The sequence below is a fragment of the Oryctolagus cuniculus genome, chromosome 14 (assembly GCF_964237555.1).
Source record: "Oryctolagus cuniculus chromosome 14, mOryCun1.1, whole genome shotgun sequence".
Taxonomy (NCBI): Eukaryota; Metazoa; Chordata; class Mammalia; order Lagomorpha; family Leporidae; genus Oryctolagus; species Oryctolagus cuniculus.
This window is the reverse complement of record NC_091445.1, coordinates 37,859,781-37,872,819: the sequence shown is the minus strand read 5'-3', so window position 1 is coordinate 37,872,819 and position 13,039 is coordinate 37,859,781. Positions and strand designations below refer to the sequence as shown.

At 55.4% G+C, this 13,039-nt stretch overlaps 1 protein-coding gene across 2 annotated transcripts; it reads left to right on the top strand.

Moving 5' to 3' along the window:
* The first annotated feature begins 1,367 nt into the window (after window positions 1-1,367).
* On the top strand, window positions 1,368-11,163 carry TMEM171 (transmembrane protein 171). Of its 2 annotated transcripts, none has more exons than XM_008274535.4 (4): window positions 1,368-1,511; window positions 4,357-5,055; window positions 9,610-9,751; window positions 10,903-11,163. In XM_008274535.4, the coding sequence occupies exons 2-4, from the start codon at window positions 4,419-4,421 to the stop codon at window positions 11,081-11,083; spliced, it is 960 nt and encodes a 319-aa protein (XP_008272757.3). In that variant the 5' UTR covers window positions 1,368-1,511; window positions 4,357-4,418; the 3' UTR covers window positions 11,084-11,163. The 2 variants fall into 2 exon arrangements, with proteins under 2 accessions (XP_008272757.3, XP_008272756.3); XM_008274534.4 differs by lacking the exon at window positions 1,368-1,511 and adding an exon at window positions 2,139-2,268.
* The last annotated feature ends 1,876 nt before the right edge of the window (window positions 11,164-13,039 follow it).

Below are 13,039 nucleotides of genomic sequence, written 5' to 3'. Positions count from 1 at the left end.
CATCCAGCTCCCCACCCCCATCACGTGCTTGCAAGCAGCACACTGCAGGCTGCTGGGTGTCTTTCATACTTGACTGGTGATCGAGTCCAAGGAGTTTAATTGACTCAAATGGGCTCGGAAAGACACAAACAATGCAAGCAACAGCTATCCCAAGTGGAGGCTAATCTGATTGTCCTTGGGGCCAGGACATTCAAATCTGTCACGGGTGGTGAGCCCGCAGTCATGTGGCACCAGGGGGCAGCTGTATCAACAGGCCTCTTGCAGGTCTGCACATGATGTGGCCAGAGACTGAGTTTCAAATAAAGGGGACAGAAAGCGAGAATAGGGCAAGGGAATGGAAGCCCTCCTGTGCAGCCAGGAGCTGTTAGCAGGTCGGGGCCAGGAGGGGCCTGTCCTGTAGGGGGGCCTGGGTCCTTAGGCAGGCAGGTGCCTGCTGTCACACAGCGTCGCAGCTCTTGGCACCTGCCCAGCCACTGGGCATAGCGTGGTGCCCTTCCAGGCAGTGCGGTCACTTGACACTCTGACCACGCTGTCTCCACCCCAGTCACAGCTCTCTGGGAACACAGATGATACTGTCATAACGCTCTATCCCCATGCCTTGTGTGGCATCACGAGGCCGTGCAATAAACAGATGTTTCCAAGTTCACAGCACTGCGCGTTCCCGTGGTGCCAGGTGTCTTCCGGGACGAACACGGAACAGTCAGGATGGCGGCTTTGGCCCCAGCCCATGTCACAGGACCTTTGTGGGTCTCCACTTCCTGCTAGGGGTCAGGGTTTCTAGGTCTCCTGGCCCCTGTGGTGCCAGCCTTGTCTGAGCTGCTGGAGACACAAATAAAGAACCCCAGGGGTTTGTGGGTAAAGTGCAAAACCTGGGGCAGAGCAAGGGGGCGCAAACATTCACACTGTGTGTGTCAAGAACAGCCAGCTGCGGTCATTTAGCTAGGACTGGGCATCCCGGGGGCCAGGGCACCTTGGTTCCTGCAGAGCCCACATTTGGCCCCTGCCTCTGCCCCAGGCAAGTGCTCCCATCAAACCCCAAAGTCCAGAATGTGTCCTCAGTGCGCGTCTTGGTGAAGCCCAGGTCTCCCACCCGACCCCTCCAGTCCTAGGGCCCAGGTAATGGCCCTCCACTCCTGTGAGCCTCATCATCCCGGGGAGGCACTGGCAGTGACTCACTCTATCAGGTGGGTCCCGCAGGGCACGCTCACCACGTGGATTCCATAGGCCTTGGGGTCAGGCGGACAGGAAGTGAGCGGAGGCCGTGCAGGTGGGGAAGTCCCAAGGGCTCCCAGGACGACTGTCCTGACCCCTGAAATGGAAACTAGCACAGCTGGCTCAGTGTCACGTGTCCCGGGGCAGGTTACAAATCGCTCAGGGGATTGGCAAAGCCATCCAGAAACTCTCGGTTCAAGGGCAGCAGAGAAAGTTGCCCCGGGGAATTCCAGCAGATCATCAGGGGACCAGCACCAGGAAGCAGGAATCCATGGCAAAGGAGGGTCGTGTGCCTACGTGTGAGTGCCCGAGGGACAGTGGAGACCCCACAGGGACTCCCGCGCCTCTCTTTGTAAGGGGGCCCTGGTTCGCTCCTGGTCTCGCTCATCCTGGAGCGCGCAATTAGGCACCTGCTCCAGGCGCCCCAGCGAGGTCTCCGGAGCAGCAAGGGGTTTGGGGGAGGCACACGGGCACTGTGTGTGTCCACTCCAGATCACACGGTGCCCATGACCCCGGGGGCAGAGACGCAGGGACCCTGCCGGCCACGCATGCACCGACTGTCCCCTCCCGCCGCTTTCTCGCGCCTCCCCGGAGTGCTGGACCCTAGGATTTTAAGGGGAGCGACTCCCCTGCCCGCTGCGCGCGCCCAAGTGGAGCAGCGAGCGGAGAATCTCAGCTCGCCAGTCCCCACTAGCCGGCCTGCGGGCCGGAGAGACCCTGAGGGTTCCCTTATCCTCGGACTTCCCGAGTACCGGGTCACAGGCACCGAAGTGGCCAGGTGCGCCAGCCCACAGCCTCTGCGCCGCTCCCACGCGGGGCGCGCTCCCGCCCCTGAAGGGCAGCACCCGGTGGCGGCCAGCTCCCGCCGGTCTGCCCGGTCCGGCCCGGCCCTGCCTGGGCCACGGCGCCCGCTCGGCACCGCCTCCTTTTCTAAACACAGCGGCGGCCCGCCCTCGGCGCCCGGCCGCGCAGTGGCCGTGTAGGCGGCAGGCGCAGCGGAGGCCGGTGCCCAGAGCAGCGCTGCCGGCTCCGAGCGCAGCCAGGACCCAGCCTCAGGTAAGCGGTTCCCGGCCCGCGGCGCCTTCGCTCGAAGGCAGCGCACGGAGCGCTGCGCTGTGGCGGCCTGGCTGGGTGCGAGGAGCTGAGGCAGCCGAGACATGCGGGACCGAGCGCTAAAGCTGCGCGCCTGGGCACCGCGCGCCGCGGTGTGTGCGCCCGCGGTGTGTGCGCCCGCGGTGTGTGCGCCCTGGGCTGCCGCGTGCTCTCGGGCTCCCGGAGCCCGTTTCCCATGAAAGACCCGTGCCTTTCTTTGCCTCGCTCCGCTCCCCAGACTCACCAGGGCTTGGGACTGGACAGAGGTTGCTGATTTGGGAAGTCTTTCGGAAAATCACAGGGAGTGTTGGGCATGGGAATTTGGCATTGGGACGGCGACTTTGGCTTGGAGGAAGTTGAGTTTAGGTTGCTGTTTGGAGCCAGTGTGATTTTCTGTGAGTGGGGTTGTCTGTGTGTCGGTTTGTGGGCGCCCTGCGGGGGCAGGAGTCTGAGACTATTCAACAGTACTCTGGATCGGGTGCTGGGTAGGGGGAGGAGGGGTCAAGAAGTTGCACATCCAGTTTGGGGCTGCTTCTATGCAGTTTTGATGCTGCTTTGGAATTTTCCTTAAGACAATTGGCGACTGCAAAACTGATGATACCAGGAATACAAGGAATTCCTCGTGGTTCTTTGTCGCCAGGAGTCACCCTTATCTCGCAATGAGCAGCAGCGATGAGATGATCCAGAAACAGAATTGCTTTTAAGTTAGTACAATGCCTTCCTTAAGGCTTCCTCGCCGCTGAATTGCATCTTGGTCAAGCTTGGTTTTTCTAAGCTTGGCACGAAATCTTCTTTCCTGTATTTCCTCCTCTCTCCCATTTCCTTCTTATGCTGTTCCGTGTTTTTTTTTTTTTTTTTTTTTTTCCTGGAAAAGGACTTCCTAGTGGATCAGCATTTTGCTTTCTCTACCAAAACTGACCCTCCTTCACCATGATTTGGGTGGTCTTTGGCTTAGGGTCTTCACGTGACCAGAACAGAACATATAGCATTTTCTTTCCCGAAGCAGGTGAAAATAGTTGGCTTGACTTTGCCAAGGTCTTCGTGGTGAAAGAGCCCCTGCACTGGGGTGAGCCCGATCAGGGTGATAAGGCCAGCCCTGCACGCATGGGACGGCTCTCCAGCAATTGCTCGCTGGAGTAAATAGATAGTACTCTGGGAGTGTAGGGCCTCGATGATTTTCTGGAAGGTGCTCTCCACCTCGATTCTAGGCACAGCCTTCTTTCAAAGTCAAGCTCTGTCGGCACTGAGTGCTTTGTAACTGGCCATTTGATTGGCTGCTTCTTTTCCCCTGAGTCTAAACCTCATTGTAGAAGTGAATGGGGGCCCCAGAGGCAGGCGGTGCCAAGCCCCCCTGCCTCTGCGTGCTGCCCACCCAAAGACAGGGTTGCCCCTGACCTGGTCTCCCAGACTCTCAGGGCTCACCTGAGGTCCACGCAGCTGGACCATGGGTGGGTGCCGCGGGAGAACCGAGTACCATCTGACCGGTCCCCGAACCACTTTCCCATCCTGCTGAAACTGTTGAACTTGAACTTCTGTGCCATGGCATCCTTAAAAAAGCACATGAAATGCAGAGCTGCCCAAGCTTAACACAGGAAATGGAAAATTAGTTATTGAGCAGAAATATGCAGAGTTGGGAGTGCTCAGTGCAGCTGGGATGAAGTGGGAGGCAGCTGGAGATCGGCGAGAGCCCTGCGGTCCTGCCTTGGCTTGCCCTTGCCCTTGGTTTGCGTCTTCACCTGGGGGAGTGAAGGTGTAAGGCCTAGAACAGGAAGTGCCACATCCAGTTATTTTATTGTTTTTAAAGATACTCTCCTCTCTGATGCATGGTCCCTCCTCTTTTCCGAATCTCTGCATAAAATTACACATTCAGGAGTTCCTGATAGCCACTTCTTCTGAGTCACAGCCCAGTTTGTTTTTCTGTAGGGCATCGGCTGCACAAAACGCTACCACATATGATTTCCTCCTGGCGTGGTTTCCGACAGGCAGCAAAAGAGCGGCCCGGGGCCGGCGCACCTGTGCCCACTCTAATTCAGTGTCTGGTCGTGTTTGCAGAGCTGCTGATCTGGCCCAGAGAAGGAAGCTCAGCACGCCCGGCGCGGGGGCCTCTCCTGGCCATGTCTCCAGAGGCCGCCACCGAGCAGGACAGGGAGCGGGGCAGGCGTGTCAGCAGGATCATCTTCTTCCTCTTTGTCTTCGGCGCCGTCCTCCTGTGCGTGGGAGTCCTGCTCTCCATCTTCGGGTTCCAGGCGTGCCAATACGAGACCGTCTCAGACTGCAGCTTGGTACTGAAGATCGCCGGCCCCTCGTGCGCCGTCATGGGCCTTGGAGCTGTGATCCTGGCCCGCTCCCGGGCCCGACTTCAGCTGCTGGAGGGGCAGCGGCGAGGCAGCCAGGCCGATCCGGACCAAGCGTTCATCTGCGGAGAGAGCCGCCAGTTTGCCCAGTGCCTCATCTTCGGGTTTCTCTTCTTGACGAGCGGCATGCTCATCAGTGTGCTGGGCATTTGGGTGCCTGGGTGCGGCATGAACTGGGTGCAGGACTCGCTGAATGAGACAGACTCAGCGGGCGCGGGGCCCCCGATCTGCGGATTTCTTTCCCTGCAGATCATGGGGCCCTTGATTGTGCTCGTGGGACTGTGTTTCTTTGTCATCGCCCACGTTAAGAAGAGGAACAACCTGAATGTGAGCCAAGAGGCCCCTGAAAGTGAAGAGGGACAGGCCCAGAGCATGGAGCCTGTCCCGGTCACAGTAGGTGAGTGGCTGTCATTCGCAGCCCTGCTTGTATCACCTGGTCGCAGCCGCTTCCCTCTCGCACACATGCGCATGCGTGCCAGTGCACCCGTGCGCCTTGCCGCTGTTGTAGCAGGCCCCACAAAGAATTCGCACGCATGCCATTTGCTCGTAGTGACTGTACTATTTAGCAGAAGCATTGGAATATTTAGTGTGACTTTGGCTGAGGTCACAAAGTGAACTAAGAGGAAAGGGAGCAGAGCCGTGAGGACAGCCTTGGGTCTTCTTTTTTATTTTTAGATGTATTTATTTATTTGAAAGGCAGAGCAACAGAGAGGGAGAAACACACGCATACAGAGATCTTCCATTAGCTGTTTCACTTCCCAGATGGCCACACCAGTGGGGTCTCGGCCAGGGTGAAGGCAGGAGCCAGGAAAGCAATCCCATGTGGGTGCAGGGACCCAAGCACCTGGGCCATCCTCCGCTACTTTCCCCGGGTGCATTAGCAGGGAGCTGGATGGGAAGTGGAGCCACAGAGCATGAATCAGTGCTCCCATGGGAGACACTGGGTTGTAACCCGCTGCACCATGATGCCGGCCCCAGCCTCGGAGCCTTCTGTCACCTTGGGGACCCTGTGCCCCCCATTATACTCCCAGGCAAGCCACTGAGCACTTAGCTGTGGGCCACTAGGGCTGTCCTTCCCAGCCGGCACAGCCTGGCTGTCCTTGGTCAGTCCTTAACTTCTCCTGCCTTAGCATTGCATTTCTTTTTTTTTTTTTGAAAGATTATATATATATATATATTTTTTTTTACAGGCAGAGTGGACAGTGAGAGAGAGACAGAGAGAAAGGTCTTCCTTTGCTGTTGGTTCACCCTTCAATGGCCGCTGCGGCTGGCGCGTTGCGGCCGGCGCACCGCGCTGATCTGAAGCCAGGAGCCAGGTGCTTCTCCTGGTCTCCCATGGGGTGCAGGGCCCAAGCACTTGGGCCATCCTCCACTGCACTGCTGGCCCACAGCAGAGAGCTGGCCTGGAAGAGGGGCAACCGGGACAGAATCCGGCGCCCCGACTGGGACTAGAACCCGGTGTGCCGGCGCTGCTAGGCGGAGGATTAACCTATTGAGCCGCAGCGCCGGCCTTGAAAGATACATTTCTTTTATTTGAAAGGCAGAGTTACAGAGAGGCAGAGGCAGGGAGAGAGAGAGAGAAAGAGAGAGAGAGAGAGAGATCTTCCATCCACTGGTTCACTCCTCAAATGGCTGCAGTGGTCAGAACTGAGCCTATCTGAAGCCAGGAGCCAGGAGCCTCCTCCAGGTCTCCCACGCTGGTGCAGGGGCCAAGGACTTGGGCCATCCTCCACTGCTTTCCCAGGCCATAGCAGAGAGCTGGATCAGAAGTGGAGCAGGCAGGACTTGAACTGGTGTCCATATGGGATGTGGACACTGCAGGCGGTAGCTTTACCCGCTATGCCACAGTGCCAGCTCTGGAGCATTGCATTTCTAAGAGTCCCTCCAGCCCGCATGTTCTAGAATTCTCTATCCCACACCTCTTGGGCTGCAGACATTGTTTGTGGGGGAGGGGATCTGGGCAGTGTTTTCTGCCCTGTTCTTCATTTTGTGTAACTTCATCCTTGGCTGCAGGGCTGGGTAAGGTCTGGGAGCAGTGGCGCAGACTGAGATGAAATGTGACACCGCCTGTCACCCCGGTCTCCCAGGGAATGCCTCTGCAGGACAGCAAGGATACCATTTCCCAGGGTCACTCCTGCAGAGCCCCAACGCCAGCTTTTCCCAAGGGAAAGTCCCCACTGGCTGCTGGTTGGCAAGTCAGGGCAGAGAGCGTGCAGGGGCCAGCAGAGGAGTGGGACAGTGCTGGGTTTCTCGTGTCCCGGGCTGCAGGCCTCGCGGGTCGCCCGCCGTGTGCCGAGCTGGCGTTGATGCTCCCGGTTTAGGTGTGGAGGCACTCATGTATTTCTGTGTGAATGACGAGTAATAGCTAACGCTTAGGTGGCAGCTATGCAGGTGTTTCCACACGCGCTGTGAAGAGGCCCACGTGAGACATTCACTCAGGAAGGCAGATACACTCACTGTCTCCATGTCACATATGAAGAAACCGAAGCACAGAAATACCCAGGAACGTGCCCACGGTGACAAACGGGCAAGCAGCAGGCAGAGCAGAGCCCGATCCTGGTGGGTGGGAATACTCGGAGGCCGGCCCTTGCGTGGCGCCTCCCCAGGGCGCATGGCGTCATTGCGTTTCATCCCTGGCCGAGTGTTGTTCTGCCAGCAAAGGGCTCCTGAAGCTTACAGGTGCTCTCAGCCCTCTTGGCACACACAGCGGGGTCCTCGCAAATGCATGCATTGGCTGCTCCCGACCTTCCACCTGGTTGGGAGCATTTGCAGGTGTGCTCTTTGGGTTTATCAGCAGGGGAGTTCTGGAATCGGGGTGGAGGCAGGGAGCCCAGTGCTGCTGCTCCTGGGCACTGCACAGTTGACAAAGTCTTCCACTTCACTCTCGCGGCCTCGTAACCTGGGAAACGCTAGCATCTAAACTCTTTGAGTTCCTCTCTTTTGACCCTTGGTCTGTTTTTAGAGGCCAGGAGTGGGCATAGGTGCAGTGTTGGGTCCTGGATGCGAGCAGGTGCAAGAGGCAGCCCTCCCTGCCTCCAGAAAGGTACCTGTCAGCTCCCAGAGGACTGCAGGTGCTGGAGGCAGTCCCTAGGGGAGAGGCCGGGGTGGGGGGCAGGGAGCAGGTGGCAAGGCGTGGGAGGCCCAGCAGATTGGGCAGAGGGGTGGACGCCCTTGGAGATAACAGGGTCACTCTGAGCATTTCCGTGTTTGCTTGTGACAGGTGATGGCCTGCCCTGTGGCTTGCTTTGCAGCGCCTTGACTCCATGTGTAATTAGGGCTGCACTCAACCTCAATTCCTCCAGCTTACCCAGACCTTCTAAAAAAATTCAGTGAGAATCCCCAAACAACCCTTAACGCTTGGCCAAGTTGAGATTTGCAAGATACATGTTAAGCCCTAGCTGCCTTCTTGCAGAGAGAGAGAGAGAGAGATGGAGTGAAGGCCTGTTCTGGAAGAGGAAGTGATTGAGGTGTCAGGGGCAGAGAGGACCCCTGGCCAGGCTGCCAGCTGGGAGTGTTTCTCCATCATGCACCTTCATGCCCTGGCTGGTACGGTGTGCGGGGAACACCTTCGCTTTTGTGTGCCCGCGGTGGGTGTGCACTGGACTCTGTGATGCCAAAACTGTTGGGCACGGGTCATCTGCCCAGGCCTCCTATCTGAGGCCGAGGGGATGGTCAGAGAACTTGTCCAGGGCTATGCCGGGTTGGCGATAGGCAAATGGAAGCCCTGTAGCTATAAAGAAGCCTGTGCCAGCCTAGGCAAGCATCAGATCTGGTGTCCCAGCGAATGTCTCCTCCCTGCAGGGATGTGGAGTCCTGCGCCCTCCTGTGTCTTTCCTGGGCTGTAGTTTGGTGTTGCCACTTTAACACAGGGCTTGCTGAGACCCACAGTAGTGGTGCACTGCTTTTCCAGAATGTTCCAGGAAACCTGTGTGGTACAATGCATGGGAATTCCTGTGGGTTACAACCAGAGAGCAAATTGGTGCTTGTATCTGCTCACTTAGCTTCTCCTCCTCAAAGCATGGGGCTGTGTTCTGCAGTGAACAGTAGCCATAGAAGTTCAAAATCAAGCTCTTCTTTTTACTAATGCATCTTTTTTTTAATATTGTAATATATTTTCGTTTCATTTGAAAGGCAGAGAGAGAGAGAGAGACTGTGGTTCACTCCCCAAATGCCTGCAACAACTGAGCTTGGCCAGGCCAAAATCAGAAGCCAGAACTCAGCCTGGGTCTTCCACATGGGTGGTGGGAGACCAAACACTTGCACCATCGCCTGGTGCTTCCCAGGGTGCATTGGCAGGAAGCTGGATTGGAAGCAGAGACTGGACTCTAAGGAAACACTCCAGTGTGGAGTGTCCCAAGGGCACTGCACCCAATACGTACCCCCACCCCCCCCCAAAAAAAAACCAAACTTCTTGGAGTCTGACCTTCATCTCCACAGGCTGTGTGACTTTTTGATAGATTAACAGTAACAGGCTGTTCCATGGCTCAAATGACATTTGACTTTCCCCAACAGCTGACTTTTTCTGAAAGTTGATTTAGTTATCTGAAAGGCAAGGTGACAGTGAGAGACGGAGAGGGAGTGGCAGAGAGAGAGAAATCTTTCATTCACTTCTGTTCCCTAAATGGCCAACACCAGTAGCCAGGAACTCTATCTGCGTCTCCTATGTGGGTGGCAGGGGCCCAAATACTTGGGCCATCCTCTGCTGCTCTCCCAGGTGCACCAGCAGAGAGCTGGACTGGAAGTGGCGCAGCCGGGACTCGAACTGGCGCTCATGTGGGATGTGCTGCAGCTTAACCGGCTAAGCCACCACGCTGGCCTCTAGGCCCACGTTTCCATTCTGGGGCTTGTAGCAGGCATCTGACTCAAACATAGAGCTTGTTTCTTTTGCTCCTCTTAACTTGCACCTGTGTGTCGCCCATCAGTCTCCAAGCGCGCTGCTTTGTGTCCGCAGGTGATTCGGTGATAATATTCCCGCCGCCGCCGCCGCCTTACTTCCCCGGCTCCTCCACAGCAGCAGACACGCCAGCTCCTGGTGCCGGCGCTGTGCTTCCGGGGGAGAACCCGCCTCCGTACTACAGTATTTTCAACCCTGGGTAAGCTTCTGCGTTTGCGCTTCCGGCCTGTGCATGGTTCCAGGCCACGGTAGGAGGGCCGGCCTCAATGCCCTAGTGGGGTGAGGTGATGGAAGTGTGAGGCCGGGCACCTTGGTAGAATCCTAGTGGGGTGTGGCGCCCTCTGCAACCCCAGGTGTACCCTGGTGCCTCTCTGCTTTGCACTGGGAGGCCGTGGGCGTGGCCCTGGGGCTCCCTAGAGGATCTGGAAGGATTCCCCAGTTCTGGTGGCCATGCCTGGGGGACATAGGCTGTGCCCTGTCCTGACCCGGACCAGCCCTTGGCACCCTCTCGGTGGGACTGACTCAGAGAGGAAGGCACTGGTAGCAGCCCCATTCGACAGATGAGGCCACTGAGGCACAGACAGCTTAAATAACTTGCCCAAGATCCCCCAGCTGAAAAACAGTAGCGTGGAGTGCAGATGTCGGTCAGTGGTTGGAGCTCACTCTGCTGACCAGTATGACTTCCCTCTTCCCTTCCATGTTGGGGGTTAGTGTTTAATTTTCTTTCTTTTTTCAAAAAAGAGGAGTATTATTGTAAAGGCAGAGTGCCAGAGAGAGAGAGAGAGAGAGAGAGAGCAAGAGAAAGAAAGGGAGATCTTCCATCCTCTGGTTCACTCCCCAAGTGGCCGCAATGGCAGGGACTGGGCCAGTCCAAAGCCAGGAGCCAGGAACTCTATCCGGGTCTCAGGCCCCAAATACTGGAACCAGCATCTGCTGCCTCCAGGGTGCTTTAGCGGGGAGCTGCATTTGAAGCGGAGTAGCTGGGACTCAAACCCGTGGTGGACCAACCCAGGGTACCAGTGTCCAAGCAGCAGTTCAACCCGCTCCATCACAACATCCAGCCCTCCGGCTTTCAGTTTCTATTTGCATAAGTTTGTCTACCTCATGTTAGCTGCCTCAGAAGGAGAAATCACAGAGATTGTAACTCTGTCTCTGTGTGTGTGGCTTCTGTGCAGAAGTATCCGATGTCTTCAATGACAAGGGAATGACAATGAAAGTGACGTTGTCACTGTTCCAGTCTGCTCTAAGAAAAGTAAAGGAAAGGCATCCAAACAGGTGTATGAAGGTAGAATGTGAAGACCTTACTCCTGAGATGCATGCATTGAGCATCTTTTCTCTCTTTTTTTGCAGGACCCCAGCACCTGAGAGCCAGGGGGAGCCCTCGGACAGAGACTGTGGATTCGTGTATACTATTTCTGGGACTGATTCGTCCCCGGAGGTCTCACATACTCCATACCTTCCATATGAATTACCTCCTAGATATGAAGAAAAAGACAGCAGTGCCCCTGCCTCTGAGTCTACCCCACCATGAGCTGTGGACCCCAGTTCCGTTTTATATATACTGTGCCATTATTTTATTTAATTTGTTTTTTAATAAAAAATGCAATAGCATTGACTATGCTCTGATTTTTATGGTACAGCATCAAGCATAAGCAAATCTTCCCTGTTAGCTGCCGGCTGCTAGTGCTTCAGCCCATGGGAGAGGCACGGTGCGCATGGCCAGGCACGCAACAAGGTTCCTCAATGATACCTGCAACCCTGGGACGTAGGAGGGATTGTGTTTATTGCTGGCTAAACAAAGGCTCAGAGAGGCTAATTAACTTCATCCAGCTCACGTGGCTGCTATGGTGAGGTTGGGTTTTGAACCTATGTGGCCGGCTTCGGAAAGCGCCCCCTATCTGTACCCTGTGGGGTCAGCTTGGCCAGAAGCGCCCATTGGTGCTCAACATGGTTCTCTCTGCCCCTGCTGTTAGTTGCTTCTGGAATTGAGAAATGAGATTGCTCCCCTAACTTTTATAGGATTTCTCCTCTCTTCCCTCCCTACTTCCCACCTCCTTCCTCTTCTTCCCATTCCTCCTTTTCCTTCGTCCCTGTTGATAGCACAGAGTCTCCTTTGGATGGAAGCTTCTTGGGGTTTTTGGGCCAGGAGAGCCCTCCCGAGGGCCAGGAGAGACTTGACTCTGTGCAGTAACATGCTGGTGAGCGTGGTCTGAGTCACTGGCTTTTAGTCATGTGAACAACACTGCTAAGTGAAAGTTTATATAGCTGGGTACAGTAACATGTGTTTATTTAATTCCAGATATAAACCTTAAGCAATAATAACTATTAAAATTTCTCTAGGAATTTTTATGATTTTTTATTTTAAAGTTTGCTTGCTTTCTTTTTGCAAAACTCAAGAGTGGCAAAGAGAGAGAGAGAGAGAGATCGATCTTCCATCTGCTGGTCCATTCCCCCAAATATCTGCAGCAGCCAGGATCCAGGAACTCCCTCGGGGTCTCCCTCGTAGGTGGCAGGGACTCAAGCACGTGAGCCCTCATCTGCTGCCTCCCAGGGTGCGCATTAGCGGGGAGCTGGATCAGAAGCAGGGGCAGGCCTCCATCCCAGGCGCTCTGATACGAATGCAGGTTTAAGCCTCTATGCCTCTCAGGAACTGAGTTTTACAATATGAAACCTGAAGTCATGTCTTTTTTTTTTTTAAAAGATTGATTTATTTATTTGAAAATCAGAGTTACACACACACACACACACACAGCTCTTCCATCCACTGGTTCACTCCCCAGCTAGCCACAATGGCCGGAACTGCTCTGATCCAAAGCCAGGAGCCAGGAGCTTCTTCCGGGTCACCCATGTGTGTGCAGGGGCCCAAGGACTTGGACCATCTTCTACTACTTTCTCAGGCCATAGCAGAGAGCTGGATCAGAAGTGGGACAGTTGGGACTCGAACTGGTGCCCATATGGGATGCTGACACTACAGGTGGCAGCTTTACCTGCTGCTCCACAGAGCCGGTTCCCCGCTTTTTTTTGGTAACAAACTTGGATGTAGCTAAGATGTGAACTTTTTTGTGACCGTTGCACAAGCCACACTCCCTGTAACGATCCGCACTGCCCAGTATTGACGGGCCTGGAAGCAGAAGCAAAGGGCACGCCTGCTGTGCCAGGTCAGCTGCTGCTGTGGCTTCCAGGAGCAGCCACTACGGTGACTCAGGGCAGGCGGGCTGCACGGATCTGCTTCTAAATTGGACACTCACTGGACTGTGCTGCTCTGAGACTTCTTCTTTTCTCCCCCAGGAAGGTTAATTATTCACATTTGAAAATCAGAGCAAAGGGTAGGTTTCACCACTTCCTTCTCCTGTTACTTATTTAAAGTGATTAAGCTGGAACTTCTAGGTAGGATTTTTTTTTTAGATTTATTTTATGTATATGAAAGGCAAAGTGGCAGAGAGGGAGGGACAGAGAGAGAATCTTCCATGTTCTTGTTCACTCTGCC